We start from the raw sequence: 16,149 nt of genomic DNA, 5'->3' as shown, positions 1-16,149 counted from the left end.
GGCTACCAAGGGCAAGCACGCTTGGCCGCAGGCCTGGAGAAGCCGGAGCCAAGCCACGGTGGGCTGCTGCAGGCTTTGGTCCACGTCAGCCAGCGTCAGCTGCTGTCTGGGGATCTTAGGCTGGGGATGGCCCCTGCACCTGCCATCACCTGGGCTGGGCCCCCCACCTAGGGCTCCCCCTCCCGACTTGGACACCTGCGGGCCCATGCCTCTCCCACTCCAGTGAGGCCTCAGCCTGGTGGACAGGGCGCAGGCTTGGGGGGGCGGGTGGCAGAGCTTCCCACAGGGCTGAACCTATGCCCATAAAGCCATGACTTGCCCCTGCCTGGGGCTTTCTGTTCCCCAGGAAGTCAGAGCCCCCGTCTCCTGAAACCGCCAGGCGGCCCTCACAAGTCCCTTCCCCTCCAGGACCTGCCTGGCGCCACCTCCTTCCAGCCGCCCGGTCCGCCGAGAGGCCCCCTCTCAGGGCGCTGGCCGGACTTGGGACAGGCTGTGGCTCAGTTTCCTCACCTGTGCAAGGGAGGAGGCTGGATTGTGGGGGGAGGGGAAACGGACCCCGCCCCAGGTGCCGCGCGCCCCGCCCCTCCCACCGGCCGAGGGGCCCATTGGCTGCGGGGCGCCGGGGCGCCGGGGCGGGGCGAGCGGAAAAGAGCCTCCGGCCAGGAGCGCAGTAACTAGACCGTGTCCCGCGGGGCTGTCACCTCCGCCTCCGCGCCCCGACCCGGCCATGCGCGGCCTCGGACTCTGGCTGCTGGGCACGATGATGCTGCCTGGTGAGTGGTTCCAGGGAACCGTCCCGGGCGCGGCGCGGGGCAGGGTGGCTCTCCCTGCAGGGCGTGACGCGGGCCCCGAGCCCCTGGCCTGCCCGCGCCCCGCACCCTGGCCCGGCTTCGGGCTGGTCCCTGGGAGCGGGCCGTCAGGTGCACAGTGGTCTCTGGGTGGAGAGCCCCGGGCCGGGGAGGCTGGGGAGGTCGGAGGGAACCTTCAAAGGTGAACTGTGAGAGGGAAGTCCCGCCTCTGAGCTTGTTAGTGGGGTCGGGGCCAGGCCAAGCAGGACGCTTCACCTGCTGCGCGAGGCGCCCTGGGTTCCTGGGACTCACCTGTGGGGCTACCCACCCCCACTATTTACCCAAGGAGGGAAGGGAGGGCAGCGAAGCTGGGGCCTGGAGTGCAGGGGTGTGGGCTGAGGGCACCCGTCTCCTGCCTGGGGGAGGACATGGGGCTGCTGACCCTGGATCCCACCCCTGCTCCTGGAGGGACTTGGGCTGGGGTGTGCTGAGGAGCTTCAGGCTGGAGGCCGGGTTGCTTCCCGCCAGTTTCCTGGGCAGATGGGGGCTGGCTGCTCCCCTGCTGCCTCTCCAGGTTGGAGATGTGGTCATGGAGACACGTCCACTATTGTGTTTAACGGGAGCAAAGGGTCTTGGGGTTGGTGGTCTCTGAAACCCTGCCCATTGCGTGCTGGGTCCCTGCCCTCTGCTCTCGGATACCAGGGAGTTTCCAGTTCTTGGGAGGTGAACAGCCTCTGGGAGGCCCTTCCTGCTCCCCAGTTAGATGCGATCAGATGATCGGAAGAATGGAGGAGATGGAAACGGGCAGGTCGGCAGCCCGAGTCCTCCTCCCTGGGGGGAAGGTTCATCCTTGCCCTCGGGCCCCTCCAGAGATCTGAGACAGCCTGGAGGCCTGTGGAGTCGCTGGCACCCGTTGGCACCCACAGGCTCTCTGAGCACTGTGTGTGGGTGCTGCAGGACACAGGCCCACCGACCATGCCTGGGGATGCTCCTGGGGTCTTTTAGGCACAGAACCCTCACTTGAGTCTTTGTCCCCAAGCTATCTGGTGAGTTCCCCAGGGGAGGGTCAAGCCCAGCAAGGGGCAGAATCTGAGGGCCCAGGAGGCCTCTGGGAAGGAAACTCCCTGCCCCCCGGCCCCTCATGCCTGCTGACCCTCCCTCCCACAGCGATTATCCCCAGCCGGCCCTGGGTCCTCGTGGAGCAGTATGAGGTGGTGCTGCCACGGCGTCTGCCAGGACCCCGAGTCCGCCGAGCTCTGCCCTCCCGCTTGGTGAGTCTAAGCTGGCCTGGGGAGGGTCCCTGGCTGGCCCCTGAGCCTATTTCTGTGAAAGGAGCTTTAGCTTACGGAAACTGGTGAGAGGCCAGGTGGGCGTCTGGGGCTGCCCTCTACAGCTCTAGCCCCCTGGGGCCCATCTCCGTTCCTCCCTCCAGCACTGCCTGGGGGCTCACAGCCTCCTCGTTCCTTCAGGAACTCTATGGGCCTCTGGAAGGGAGCAGGGGCAGGTTGTGCTGGCCCCGAGCCCCTCCCCAGTTTCACTTGGCAAGGCTGATGAGCCAAATTCCTCTTTGAGAAGTGACGCTGGCTCACCGCAGAGTTGACACACCTTCCTGTGTATGGGGGGGCCTGGTGGGGGTTTCCCAGGGCTGGGAACTGAGAATGGCCCCCCTCCCCGACCGGGGCTGCCCGAGGGTGATTCCTGAAGCCTGAGTGGGTGGGTGTGCACACATGTGCACGGCATGCATTTGTGTGCCTGTTTCCAGGGAGGGCAGTTCCGGCCCCAGCCCTGTCCTTACCTCAGCATCTGGGGAACCTACTACTGACCTGCCTGCTGCCCTGGGCTCATCCAGCCGATGGCACAGCTAAGGCTGTCCCGGGGCTCAGCAGGCTGAGCCCCAGCCTGCACATGGGGGCTGGAGACGCAGTGGTGGAGGAGGAGGCTCTGCAGGCACCACCAGGTCCAGCAGCTGCTGGGAGGGACGGGTCCTGGACGCAGGCAGCTGTCGCTGGAGGGGCCTGTGCGTGCTATCCCCGCCACCCACCTCCTTTGCTGCCTGGCTGAGGCTATGCCTCCCCCACCCTATGCTTTCTCGGGGAAAGGGCATTGTCATTACCCATGCATGGTCAGATGGGGAAACTCAGGCCTGGGAGGACCGAGGAGCATCGTGTCCTTCCTGTCTACCCAAGTGCTGGGCTCCGCCGGTCACCTTCAGCACAGTCCCGCCCCCTACCCTCTACCCTCCAACCCCCATCCGCCACCCCCCACCCTCCACCATCCAACCGCAACCCTCCAACCCCAACCCGCCACCCTCCACCTTCCACCCTCCACCCTCCACCCTCCACCCTCCACCCTCCACCCTCCACCCTCTACCCTGCCTGAGGCTGTGGACCCTCCAGGATGGAGCCTTGACCTGGGGCTGGAGGCCGGCACCCCTTCCTCCCCAGCTGAGCTTCTCTGGCTGCCAGGATTGAGGTGGGCACAGCCCGGGCAGGCTGCTCACCCTGGTCCCTTCCCTCCTTGCTCAGGGCCTGCACCCAGAGAAGGTGAGCTATGTCCTTGGGGCCACAGGGCACAACTTCACCCTGCACCTGCGGAAGAACAGGTGAGTGGGTCTCGGGTTGGCCCCCCTGCCTGGGCCTGGCTCCAGCACACTGGTGTCCCTGGCGTCCAGCCTCTGGGCCAGCGTCTCTGCACCAAGGGGGCCGAGGCAGCCACAGCACTTCTTTTCCAGGGACCTGCTGGGCTCCGGCTACACAGAGACCTACACAGCTGCCAATGGCTCCGAGGTGACGGAGCAGCCTCGCGGGCAGGTATGGGTCGGGCGGAGCAGCTGGGCGGACAGGTAGGGGCTGGGCAGCCCTCCCCGAGCCTGTGGGGCCATGGGGGTACAGCCTGTGGACCCCTCTCCTGCTTCCCTGTAGGACCACTGCTTCTACCAGGGCCACGTGGAGGGGTACCCGGACTCAGCCGCCAGCCTCAGCACCTGTGCCGGCCTCAGGTGGGTGCGGTGGAAGAACACCAGGGCTCCTGCTGTTGGAGAGGAAGGCCTAAGCCTGGGGCGGGGGTGGGGAAGGGAGGCAGAGAGGGTGCCTCCCCCTCCCACTCAGGCCTTTGCTGTCTCTCAGGGGGGTCTGCTCAGGGGACCCCAAGCCCAAGAGGCTCACCCTCCTGTACCCTGGGGCCTGAAGTCACCTGCGGGGGGCTGCTGGTGGCAGGGTAGGGGGAGCTATAGGCAGCAAACTGGAGCCTCTGGTCCTTCAGGGCAGGACCAGGCCGCTCTGAAGCCCACGGCACACCCGGCTCCCACTCCCCTCAGGGGTTTCTTCCAGGTGGGCTCAGATCTGCACCTGATCGAGCCCCTGGATGAAGGTGGTGAGAGCGGGCGGCACGCCGTGTACCAGGCCGAGCACCTGCTGCAGACGGCCGGGACCTGCGGGGTCAGCGACGAAAGCCTGGGCAGCCTCCTGGGGCCCCGGATGGCAGCCGTCTTCAGGCCTCGGCCTGGGGTGAGCACCCTTGTCTCCCGTGTTTGGCCGGTCCTGCTGGTGTCCGCTTGCCTGGCCTGTGAGTCCCCCTGGCTCCCCATGCGCTGGGTGCTGCCCATCATCTGCAGCCTGGACCGGGCCTGGCCATGCTCCCCCAGCACTGGGCAGGGGCTGGACAGTGGCCCCGGGTCCCTGAGGGAGGGTCCAGGCCCTGGGGCTGAGAAGTCTGACTGGCTTCTTGTGGCTGTTCCCCAGGACTCTCTGCCATCCCGAGAGACCCGCTACGTGGAGCTGTATGTGGTCGTGGACAATGCAGAGGTGTGCTGGGGGTGGGGAAGGTGGGAGAGCGGCCGGTGTGGGGGGCATGGGGGGTGTGTGGGCTCCAGCCTGAGGGTCTCGTGTCCCCAGTTCCAGATGCTGGGGAGTGAAGCAGCCGTCCGCCATCGGGTGCTGGAGGTAGTGAATCATGTGGACAAGGTGGGCAGCAGTCCTGGCTGCAGAGGTGCTGGAGCCCCTGGCGGGAGGTGGGGGGGTGTTGCCATGGGGTTCATTCCACCTGCTCCAGCTCTGCCCGGCACCTGTGCCTGGCCCCACCTCACAGTGGGACAGGTGCATCCTCCGCCACCCACCCTCCCTGCTGCACCTTCCGCCACCCCGCCTGACCCCCAGGACTCCACCGTCTCTCCAGCTATATCAGAAACTCAACTTCCGTGTGGTCCTGGTGGGCCTGGAGATTTGGAATAGTCAGGACAGGTTCCACGTCAGCCCCGACCCCAATGTCACACTGGAGAACCTCCTGGCCTGGCAGGCGCAGCACGTGACACGGCGGCACCTGCATGACAACGTGCAGCTCATCACGTGAGCTGGCGGAGCGGGCAGGGTGGGGAGGGCTGGGGAGGGAGGGCGGGCGGGTGGGGAGGGCTGGGGTGGAAGGGAGAGCAGGGCTAGGGTGGGAGGGAAGTGGGGAGGGAGCTGCGTCCAGGGCATCTGTGTCACTCCCACTTCCAGGGGTGTCGACTTCACCGGGACCACAGTGGGGTTTGCCAGGGTGTCTGCCATGTGCTCCCACAGCTCAGGGGCTGTGAACCAGGTGAGGGGGCTCCTGCCCGGGTTTGCCAGGCTGAGGCCAGAGCTGGATAGGGGAGGGGAAGCCTCGGTCCAGGTCTCTGGAGCAGGCCACCTCCCCTCAGGCCAGGTTTAATGCCTGATTTTATGTTTTAAGGTGGTGTTGGGGGAACCTGTGCCAAGTCCTGGGCCCTGATGGGGTGAGGGTGGCAGGCGTGGGGAGTTGGCCCCGTGGTTCCTGAGAGCACGGACCCTCCTGCAGGACCACAGCAAGAACCCCGTGGGTGTGGCCTGCACCATGGCCCACGAGATGGGCCACAACCTGGGCATGGACCACGATGAGAACGTCCAGGGGTGCCGCTGCCGGGAACGCTCCCAGGCCGGCCGCTGCATCATGGCGGGCAGCATTGGGTGAGGCGGCCGGGCCCTGCAGAGCTAGGGTATGCTGGAGGTGCCAGGTGGGTGGGGAAGGGGCCGGGCCGCCTCCCGCAATGCTGCCCCGCCTCCCCAGCTCCAGTTTCCCCAGGATGTTCAGTGACTGCAGCCAGGCCTACCTGGAGAGCTTTTTGGAGCGGCCGCAGTCGGCCTGCCTCGCCAACGCCCCTGACCTCAGCCACCTGGTGGGCGGCCCTGTGTGCGGGAACCTGTTTGTGGAGCGTGGGGAGCAGTGCGACTGCGGCCCCCCCGAGGTGCGTCCATGCCCCACACCTGCTCCCGTCAGCATGGGGTGCCACAACTTCTGTCCCTTCAGGTCAGGGTGACCACTGCACAGCCACACGTGGAACTGGGGGCTCCGCTGGTGTCCAGAGCGGTCACAGGGAGGGAGTGGCTGCAGGGTACCCCAGTGGTCAGGGGAGGCGGCCAGGTCCGCCCTGGAGCCCAGCCTGCCCCAGTGCAGCCTGCCAAGGCCTTTGCCGTCACCCCAGGACTGCCAGAACCGCTGCTGCAACTCCACCACCTGCCAGCTGGCTGAGGGGGCCCAGTGTGCGCACGGTACCTGCTGCCAGGAGTGCAGGGTGAGTGCAGCCTCCCACCGGGGACCCCTGGCTGGCAGGTGGGAAGGGACCCTGAGGCGCTAGGGACCAGGCAGCTTGCGTGGACCTGTCCCCATGGTGAGCTGTTCTCTGCTGGGCCAGGTGAAGCCGGCTGCTGAGCCGTGCCGTCCCAAGAAGGACATGTGTGACCTCGAGGAGTTCTGTGACGGCCGGCACCCTGAGTGCCCGGAAGACGCCTTCCAGGAGAACGGCACGCCCTGCTCCGGGGGCTACTGCTACAATGGGACCTGCCCCACACTGGCCCAGCAGTGCCAGGCCTTGTGGGGGCCAGGTGAAGTGGGCACAGAGCTGGCCCGGCAGGGTGGCTGCAGGCCTTGCCAGGGCTAACCCGCTCCTGGTCCCGCAGGTGGGCAGGCTGCCGAGGAGTCCTGCTTCTCCTACGACTTCCTACCAGGCTGCAAGACCAGCCGGTACAGGTGAGCTTCTGAGACCAGATTCCCCTGGGCCCAGGACGTGTGATGTTCCCACAGCGCGGTCAGCCCCAGAAGGGCCTCCGCAAAGGGTCCTGCTCCCATGAGGGTCTGCTCTGGACCCGTGGACCCCAGGCTCAAGCGTACCGTGTTGTGGGAGGGAGGTGGGTCACTGTGGCCCCAGCCTGCTGTGGTTCCTGGGCCCCCCAGCATGTGCCTGGGCAAGCTGGCCCATGACCTGCCCTCCATCCACAGGGCTGACATGTGTGGCGTTCTGCAGTGCAAGGGCGGGCAGCAGCCCCCAGGGCGTGGCATGTGCTTCCAGAACGTTGTGTGCCGAGCGCTCACCACAGAGGATGGCACTGCCTATGAACCAGTGCCCGAGGGCACCCGGTGCGGACCAGAGAAGGTGAGCCCCTGGCTCAGAGGCCGCGCCACCCCCCAGGCATCCCGGGCATGTGCCCCACGTGGGTGCAGATGCGTTTCTGAGCTTGGCAGCTGCCTGAGGCTGTGGGAACAGAGTTCTCTCCGCGCTTCTAGTAGAGACTGAAAGGTTGCCGGGGGGTGGGGGGAGACATGGTTCTCAGTTCATCTGATGGCCATCGCCGGCGGCCACGTGCCCCAGGAGGGCCATTTCCCAGGGGCTCTGGGGGTAGGCAGCCGGCAGATGGGCTGAAGCACAGCCACCTTGGACGTGGTGACCACAGCCCACCCCCAGCTTACCCCATAGTTTCAAGGGACACTGGTGGGGCAGGGGTCCACAGCGGCTGCCTGAGAGATGCCTCCTACCCCCAGGTTTGCTGGAAAGGACGTTGCCAGGACTTACACGTTTACAGATCCAGAAACTGCTCCGCCCAGTGCCACAACCACGGGGTATGTGTGGCCTCTCGGGACGGGGTCCCTGCACAGAGGCTGCCGCTCTGAGGGAGCTAGTGCTGGGGACAGCTCTGGACATAGGAGCCTGAAGCTGGGGGAGCCCGGCGTGTCCTGTCCGTGGGGGTCTCTGTGGAGCCCATGTCGGCTGAGGCCCGGCCTGGGTGGCCTCCATGGATGGAACCTGCATGGTCACTGGGCAATGGGCGGGGGCTACATGGAGGGGCCTTGCCGTCGGCGCACGTGGGCGGGGACCGAGGGGCCCTCGGGGGTGGGGCTGGCCCGGGGCCCTCATGCTGGAGGCGCGGACCCCACGGCCCCTTGGGGTCCACGCCAGGATTGGCCCTGAGCCCAGCCGTCCACGCAGGTGTGCAACCACAAGCAGGAGTGCCACTGCCACGCGGGCTGGGCCCCGCCCCACTGCGCGAAGCTGCTGACTGAGGTGCACGCGGGTAGGCCTCCCTGGCCAGCGTGGGTGGGGCTGGGGTGCAAGCTCAGAGGGCCCCAACAGAGCCCAGGCAGAAGCTGCGGACCCGGGAAGCTGGTGGTGTTCATGGTGCCAGTTTGCTACCACAGGCGTCGGCACACAGGTGTAGGCAGAGCCTGTCTGCCCCCAGGCCGATGTGAGGAGGGGAGAGCCCTGTCCCAGAGGGAGGCAGCGGCCGAGGGCAGGGCACGGCGGTAAGCTGAGACTCCAGTGTTCTCAGCCTGTGTCTTCCAGCCCCTCCTCGGCCCAGGGCCCTGAGGCCACCCAGCATTTCCTCCCTGGCGGCCACTGAGCACGTGGTCGTCCAGAGCATCAGGCCTCAAAGGCACAGCCGTGCCCACAGCACTGTGGCCCAGGGCCACCCTGCCAAGCTCTCCAACCTGTCACTGGTGAGCTGGGAGTGCCGGTGTAAGGTACCGGGTCCTCCCTGAGGGGTCCACAGGGCACGGCCTGGGGGTGCTGAGAAAGACCGTGTTTCTGGGAACCTCCCTGACTCCTGCCTGAGGTCGCGGCCTGCCTGCCTGATGTGGGGCCGTGTGTCCCACAGCGTCCGGGAGCCTCCTCATCTTCGTGGTGGTGGTTGTGGTGCTCCTGGCAATTGTGCTGGTCACCCTGGCAGGCATCATCGTCTACCGCAAAGCCCGGAGCCGCACCCGGAGCAGGTGAGGGTGGCGGGGCTGTGACAGAGGGTGGCAGGGGCTATGATGGAGGATGGCGAGTGCTTCCCGTGCTCAGCTGCCGGAGGAAGGAGCGCCCAGCACGGGCCGCGGTGGACAGCATGGACACCCAGGCTCCTCTGTGCCCGACGTCGTGACGCCCCCGCCCGCTTGGGCTGAGCTTGAAGGCCCTTCCTGGCTCCACTCAGCCGGTGCCGCTCTGGACTCCGCCTTCCCCCGAAGCTGGGGCAGGGCATGGTTTTGGTGGCAAGTTGGGCTTGGGGCAAATCCAGAGAGGCCCAGTGTGGTCCCCCATACCCTGACCCAGCCCCGTGAGCACCCCGCCAGTTTCCTGCTGAGCCCTGCTCTAGGGACCTGGACCCCCACACAGCAGGAGACCCCCACACAGCAGGACACACTGGCCCCACAGCCTCCAAGCATCTCCCGCCCACCAGACTGGGGCCCCCAGGACATGGAGCGGGCGTCCCTGCCTCTTCAGGATCCTCCCCGTCTCCTGGGCCCGTCTGTGTCTCATGGCCACGACCTCTCGCCCTGAAGCCTCTCGGGTCGGCTGGAGCTGGGAGGGACAGACTCGGGTGTGGTGCTGGGGCCCCATGGCCGGACACTGACCACGCATCCTGTGCTTCCTCCCCAGGAACATGGCTCCCAAGACCACCATGGGGCGCTCCAACCCCCTGTTCCACCAGGCTGCCAGCTGCATGCCGGCCAAGGGCGGGGCTCCGGCCCCATCTAGGGGCCCCCAAGAGCCGGTCCCCACCACCTACCCGGGCCAGCCCGCCGGACACCGGGCCTCCTCGGTGGCTCCTAAGAGGCCGCCCCCTGCTGTAAGCACCACCCCTGGCGGGTTCATGAGGCTGAAAGCAGTGCCCAGGCCCCATCCTGTGACCCCAAGTGCAGCCCGAGGCCAGCAGAGCCCTTTCATTAAATTCACGCACAGGCCGTCGGTGGCCCCGAGGCCCAGAGCAGCTGCTGGGAACACTGAGGCTTCGGGAGTGGGCACTTCCCAGACCCCTTTGAGCCATGACAGAATCTGAGCTTGAACTTAAACTTGGGGGCTCCAAGGCCAGGGAAGCTTCCTGGCCTCAACAGAGCCCATCTGAGGACAGTGTCGAGACGCAAATGCTCTCCGGCCCCCAGCTCGGGATCACACAGCTGAGGGGAGGAATGGGGTGGGGCTTCTCATCTGGGGTGGGGCCCTATGGCCGCGCAGACCCCTCCAGCACACACAAGAGGCAGGAACCTTGGATCCTGGAGCTGGGGGTGCTGGAGGGGCACGGGGTGTGGTCCCAGCTCTGACCCAGGCTCTCGGCCCTATCTCCTCCAGCCTCCAGTCACTGTGTCCAGCCCACCCTTCCCAGTTCCTGTCTATACCCGGCAGGCACCAAAGCAGGTGAGCAGTGGTGATTGGGCGGCCAAGCCGTCTGAGGGTGTCCAGGCCTTCCTGATGGGATTGGGGTCTGTGCACTGCACCGGGGGCTAAGGATCCCCAGGTGGCCCCCGCTATACACAGAAGGCTGGTTAGCCCGGCCTCGTGAGGACATCAGACTGAAAGGTAGGTCAGCAAGGCCACAGGAAGGCAGGAGCTCAGTCCTGCCCTGCATTGGAGCTGGTTTGGGGGTCCTGGCTCCTTCTCCTTCCACTCAGACCTGCTCCACCCACCAAGCCCCTCCCAGAGCTGAAGCTCTGGCAGAGAAGAGGACTCTCTGGGGCCCTGCAGGACAGATGGGTGGGTGGGCTCAGGGCCGGGACACGTTCCGCGCTTCCCTTGGGTTTGGGGGCTTTGGGGGTTTTGAAAAGATCTCTCAAAACCTGAATCACTGGAGCCCTGGCATGCTGAGGGTTAACTCCCAGGCCTCCGTGTCCCCCCAGGGTTGGGGTCCTGTCCCTGTGCCCTGGCTCCCACCTCTGGGCTAACCTTGGAGCCCTTTTTGGACCCCGTGGGGGCAGCTCATTGGCCTCAGCCCTGGGAAACCGCTCTGGCAGTGGGTGGAGAAGGACCCTTGAGCTCCCTTCCTGGGGCCCCTGACTCAGCTAGGGCAGCAGAAAGGGCCAGGCTTTCTCTCTGGGGCCTAGCACGGGGCCCCAGTGGTACCATCAAGGCCCACTTGGCATTGTTGGACATTGTGAGCAACCTCTGTTCTCAGAGAGGGCAGGACGGTGGCGGGCAGTCCGGGGCTGGGGAGGTGCCTGTGTGAAGAGGTCCCACGGTGCATCTCCGGGGACCCCCTCCACAGAGGTTTGTGGTCAGCCCTAGGACTGGGCTGTGCAGGGAAGACCTGGGGCAGGAGAGCCCCTGCCCTCTGGGTAGAGGCTTTTTTTTTGGTTAACATTTAATTTTAAACAAATTTTAGACTTACAGAAAAGTTGCAAAAATAGCCTAGAGAATCCTGCATGCCCTTCGCCCGGCCTGCTCCCGAATGGCCACAGTGTGGGCGCACGGCTGTGGTGCCACATCCCAGGTCAGCTCCCGTATGGCCACAGTGTGGGCGCACAGCCGAGGCGCCACGTCACCGGTGCGACCCAGTCGGTACTGCCCGCTCCCTCCGGACGCCCTTCTCCGGCCATGGTCCCCCCAGGCACTCAGCCCCCGGCCCCTCTGCCTTTCCTCAGCTTGCACTTTGGCAGTGTGGCCAGCAGTGTTTTCAGAGTCCCTCAGCCTGGGTTTGTCCCATCTTTCCTCGTGTGCATGAGGGCCGTGAACTGTTGGCGGGGGCAGCACTGGACATGTCCTTCCCAGGGCACAGCCCAGGCCTGGCCCACAAGCAGCTTCCGTCACGGGTGATGTTGACACAGCGCCTAGTTGGAGCAGCGTCCACGGATTTTTCCTTAGAAAGCCCCTGTCTTCTGTTTATAGTGAGCAGATGCCTGGGGGAGATACCTTGAGACTCTTTGAACCTTAAGCTTGGACCCACTAGTTTTGACATCCATTGGTGAATATTGGCTGCAACAGTTGTTCTGTGCTGTTTGCCTAATAGTGATTTTCTCTCTTTTTTTTCTGAGATGGAGTCTCGTTCTGTTGCCCAGGCTGGAGTGCAGTGGCGCAATCTCAGCTCACTGCAAGCTCCACCTCTCAGGTTCACGCCATTCTCCTGCCTCAGCCTCCCAATGTAGCTGAGACTACAGGCACCCACCACCACGCCTGGCTAAATTTTTCTATTTTTTTTTTTTTTTAGTAGAGACGGGGTTTCACTGTGTTAGCCAAGATGGTCTTGATCTCTTGACCTCGTCATCTGCCTGCCTTGGCCTCCCAAAGTGCTGGGATTACAGACGTGAGCCACTGTGCCCGGCCCTAATAGTGATTTTCTATTTCTCTCTTTCCTTTTTAACTTTTTATTTGAACTAACTTCAGACTTGTATGTGAGTTGCAGAAATAGTCTAACTTCAGACTTGTATGTGAGTTGCAGAAATAGTCTAACTTCAGACTTGTACGTGAGTTGCAGAAATAGTCCTAGAAGGGGTCTGGACAGGCAAAACGGGGGCCTGGAGGGGGCAGAGAGATTTCTGGCCGAGGAAGTGATGGTCACCAGGCATGGCGGTAGATGGGACAGAGGCTGCAGCAGGAACAGGCGTGGCAGTAGATGGGGCAGAGGCTGCAGCAGGAACAGGCGTGGAGGTAAATGGGGCAGAGGCTGCAGCAGGAGCTGGGCGTGGCGGTACAGGCGTGGAGGTAGATGGGGCAGAGGCTGCAGCAGGAACAGGCGTGGAGGTAAATGGGGCAGAGGCTGCAGCAGGAACAGGCATGGAGGTAGATGGGGCAGAGGCTGCAGCAGGAACAGGCGTGGAGGTAAATGGGGCAGAGGCTGCAGCAGGAGCTGGGCGTGGAGGTAGATGGGGCAGAGGCTGCAGCAGGAACAGGCGTGGAGGTAGATGGGGCAGAGGCTGCAGCAGGAACAGGCGTGGAGGTAGATGGGGCAGAGGCTGCAGCAGGAACAGGCGTGGAGGTAGATGGGGCAGAGGCTGCAGCAGGAACAGGCGTGGAGGTAGATGGGGCAGAGGCTGCAGCAGGAACAGGCGTGGAGGTAGATGGGGCAGAGGCTGCAGCAGGAACAGGCGTGATAGTAGATGGGGCAGAGGCTGCAGCAGGAGCCGGGCGTGGCGGTAAATGGGGCAGAGGCTGCAGCAGGAACAGGCGTGGAGGTAGATGGGGCAGAGGCTGCAGCAGGAACAGGCGTGGCGGTAGATGGGGGAGAGGCTGCAGCAGGAGCTGGGTGTGGGGGTAGATGGGGCAGAGGCTGCAGCAGGAACAGGCATGGCGGTAGATGGGGCAGAGGCTGCAGCAGGAACCAGGCGTGGAGGTAGATGGGGCAGAGGCTGCAGAACTGTGCAGGAGGGAAGTCACTCACTCTTCACTCTCACGGGACTCCCCTGGCTGCTCAGTAGGGTCCTTTGGAAGCTGCTGAAAACTGCAAATGCTCAGCCCACCCAGGCTCCGTGTGACACAGCCAGGAGTGAGCTCCAAGCTCTGTGTGGTGGACATCCAGCCTCCCTACCCTGGGAAAGCTGAAATGCAAAGAAACACGTGTTTTAGTAGCTAATTATTGGCCTTTGAGCTTCCAAAACCCCACATTCAGGCAATTTGTAGAGCTCTTCAGGCCAGGCACGTTGGCTCATGCCTGTAATCCCAGCACTTTGGGAGGCTGGGGCAGGAGGATCACTTGAGCCCAGGAGTTCAAGACCAGCCTGGGCAACATAGGGAGACCCCGTCTCTATAAAAAATAAAAAATTAGCTGGGTGTGGTGGCTTATGCCTGTCGTCCCAGCTACTCAGGAGGCTGAGGCGGGAGGATCGCTTGAACCCAGGAAGAGGAAGCTGCAATGAGCCAACATCATGCCACTGCCCTCCAGGCTGGGTGACAGAGGGAGACCCTGAATCAAAAAAAAAAAAAAAAAAAAAAGGAAAGGAAAAAAGCTCTTTGAGGGTAATATGGGGGTTGGTTAGGGGATGTAGAAGGTGTGGCCGGAGCTGGACTGGGCAGGTGGGCCCAGGATGGCATTCTGCCACTGATGGGCTTTATTCTGTGGGCAGTAGCAGCCAGGAGGGTTTTTCTGTAGCGAGCTCAGTGGGGGCGGAGCCTGCAGGCCCCCTGGGGGGCAGAGCGAGGCCTGTGGGGAGCTTCGTTCCAGGTCCAGGGAAGGTGATGTCCAGGCTAGGGCCGGGACTGCCTGGGGGACCCATGTCAGCTGTGTCTGTTTCCTCCCAGGTCATCAAGCCGACGTTCGCGCCCCCAGTGCCCCCAGTCAAACCCGGGGCTGATGTGGCCAACCCTGGTCCAGCTGAGGTGAGGCCCCAGCACACAGCAGGCGGAGTCCACTGTGCAGCAGACGGCACGGCCTCCCCACGGGGCTGACGGTGGCACTGCCCTGGAGGGTGGGGTTTTTTTCTGATTATCTGTGGATAAACTTGGGTGACTGTCTGAAAGAAAAGGGAAAGGCATCGGCAGTGGGTATACTGTGGCATCTGTGCTGCGATCAGGGGACTTCTCAGCAGACGCTGACCCCGGCTGTCAGTGGTGCCTGACTTTCCCCCAGCAACCGCAGGGAAGAAAGTCTGTCCTCTGTGAGCCGTATATACTGTGACTGCCACACTTGCCATTGTGTGGATGGGCCATGCTGTTGGTGGATGAACCAAGAATCCACATTTTAAGAAATGTTAAAGGACGTAAAATTTAGTTGTACCCTTTATATACCTTTTATAGCAGGTAGTTTTTCAACATCGGTTATCTTTTCCTCCTCCCAGGGTGCTGTTGGCCCAAAGGTTGCCCTGAAGCCCCCCATCCAGAGGAAGCAAGGAGCCGGAGCTCCCACAGCACCCTAGGTGGGGCACCTGTGCCTGTATGGAAATTTGGAGAAGTTGCAGCAGAGAACCCATGCGTTCCAGCATTCCACAGTCCAGCTAGTGCCACTCAGCCCTAGACCCTGACTTTGCAGGCTCAGCTGCTGTTCTGACCTCAGGAATGCGTCTACCTGAGAGGCTCCTGCTGTCCATGCCCTCAGCCACTTCCTTCTCCCCGCCTTGGCCACGCGTAGCCCCAGCTGTCTGCAGGCACCAGGCTGGGATGAGCTGTGTGCCTGTGGGTGCGTGTGTGTGTACGTGTCTCTAGGTGGCCACTGGTCTCCCCCTGTGTTCAGGAGGCCACATACACAGCCCCTTGCAGCCACACCTGCCCCTGCTCTGGGGCCTGCTGAGCCGGCTGCCCTGGGCACCCGGTTCCAGGCAGCGCATACGTGGGGCATCCCCAGAAAGACTCCATCCCAGGACCAGGTTCCCCTGCGTGCTCTTCGAGAGGGTGTCAGTGAGCAGACTGCACCCCAAGCTCCCGACTCCAGGTTCCCTGATCTTGGGGCCTGTTTCCCATGGGATTCAAGAGGGACAGCCCCAGCTTTGTGTGTGTTTAAGCTTAGGAATCGCCTTTATGGAAAGGACTATGTGGGAGAGTCAGCTGTCTTGTCTGGTTTTCTTGAGATCTCAGATGTGTGTTCACCAGGGCTGAAAGCTTTTATTCTTTAATAATGAGAAATGTATATTTTACTAATAAGTTATTGACCGAGTTCTGTAGATTCTTGTTAGATCAGCGGGGAAGGATGGTGCGTTTCAGTTCACGAGATACAAGGGTCGGCGCTTGGTAAAATGCAGACACGAGTAGATGAGGTCAAGCCACCTTCCTTTCTCCCTGGATTTCTCAGGCCCTCCCCCCGTAACTAAGCAGTCCCGCCCCTCCCGCGGGCAGACGATCCGATCCAGGAACCCGCGCCCAAGACGACTTCGCTGCGGTGCACTGAGGAGACCGCGCTACCCCCGCCCCGCCCCCGCCCCGTCTCCCGGCAACGGCTGCGCCCCGCCCATTCCGTCTCGTCTCCCGGCAACGGCCGCGCCCCGCCCATTCCGTCTCGTCTCCCGGCAACGGCCCCGCCTCTTCCGGCCCCATCCCCTTGTCCCGGCCACTGTCCCGCACGACCCCCGCCATGCTGGGCTCGTCCCCGGCCCCGCGCGGCCTCCACGCCTGGCTGGACGCGCTCCCGCTCAGCCACCCACGCGCCGCCTGGCCCGGGACCTCAGCTGTGGCGGTGGGCGCGCGTCCGCGAAGTCGTGGAGTCCGAGGGGCCCCGCAGCCGGGGCCTATGACCTCGGCCCAGGAGAAGCGGCGAATGGCCCGCGGCGCCCCTCCCGGCTGCTCGCTGACCCCCCCAGAGTCTGGGGCTGCGAACCCCGCTTCGCCTTTGCTGCATCCGACTCAGCCTTTAAGATCTGTAGGATCCGGGACTCCAGTGTCCGGCCACAGGGCAGGGCTCACGGCCCACACGCGCCGCAG

The 16,149-nt window shown here is 63.9% G+C and overlaps 1 protein-coding gene across 3 annotated transcripts; it reads left to right on the top strand.

Annotated features, from left to right (window-relative positions):
* The first annotated feature begins 616 nt into the window (after positions 1-616).
* ADAM8 (ADAM metallopeptidase domain 8) lies at positions 617-15,379 on the top strand. Of its 3 annotated transcripts, none has more exons than XM_054523096.2 (23): positions 617-773; positions 1,956-2,059; positions 3,314-3,390; positions 3,520-3,598; positions 3,710-3,786; positions 4,105-4,294; positions 4,529-4,591; positions 4,682-4,750; positions 4,962-5,131; positions 5,282-5,363; positions 5,601-5,749; positions 5,850-6,027; positions 6,265-6,354; positions 6,475-6,664; positions 6,740-6,809; positions 7,059-7,212; positions 7,599-7,676; positions 8,044-8,118; positions 8,711-8,825; positions 9,475-9,664; positions 10,165-10,230; positions 14,041-14,118; positions 14,577-15,379. In XM_054523096.2, exons 1-23 carry the CDS (start codon positions 728-730, stop codon positions 14,602-14,604), a joined length of 2,418 nt encoding a protein of 805 aa, XP_054379071.1. In that variant the 5' UTR covers positions 617-727; the 3' UTR covers positions 14,605-15,379. The 3 variants fall into 3 exon arrangements, with proteins under 3 accessions (XP_054379071.1, XP_054379074.1, XP_024109488.2); XM_024253720.3 differs by having other exon boundaries at positions 619-773; positions 8,044-8,128; XM_054523099.2 differs by lacking the exon at positions 8,711-8,825 and having other exon boundaries at positions 8,044-8,128.
* Positions 15,380-16,149: the final 770 nt, after the last annotated feature.

This window comes from Pongo abelii, chromosome 8 (genome assembly GCF_028885655.2).
Source record: "Pongo abelii isolate AG06213 chromosome 8, NHGRI_mPonAbe1-v2.0_pri, whole genome shotgun sequence".
NCBI lineage: Eukaryota > Metazoa > Chordata > Mammalia > Primates > Hominidae > Pongo > Pongo abelii.
This window is presented reverse-complemented; position numbering and strand designations above follow the sequence as displayed.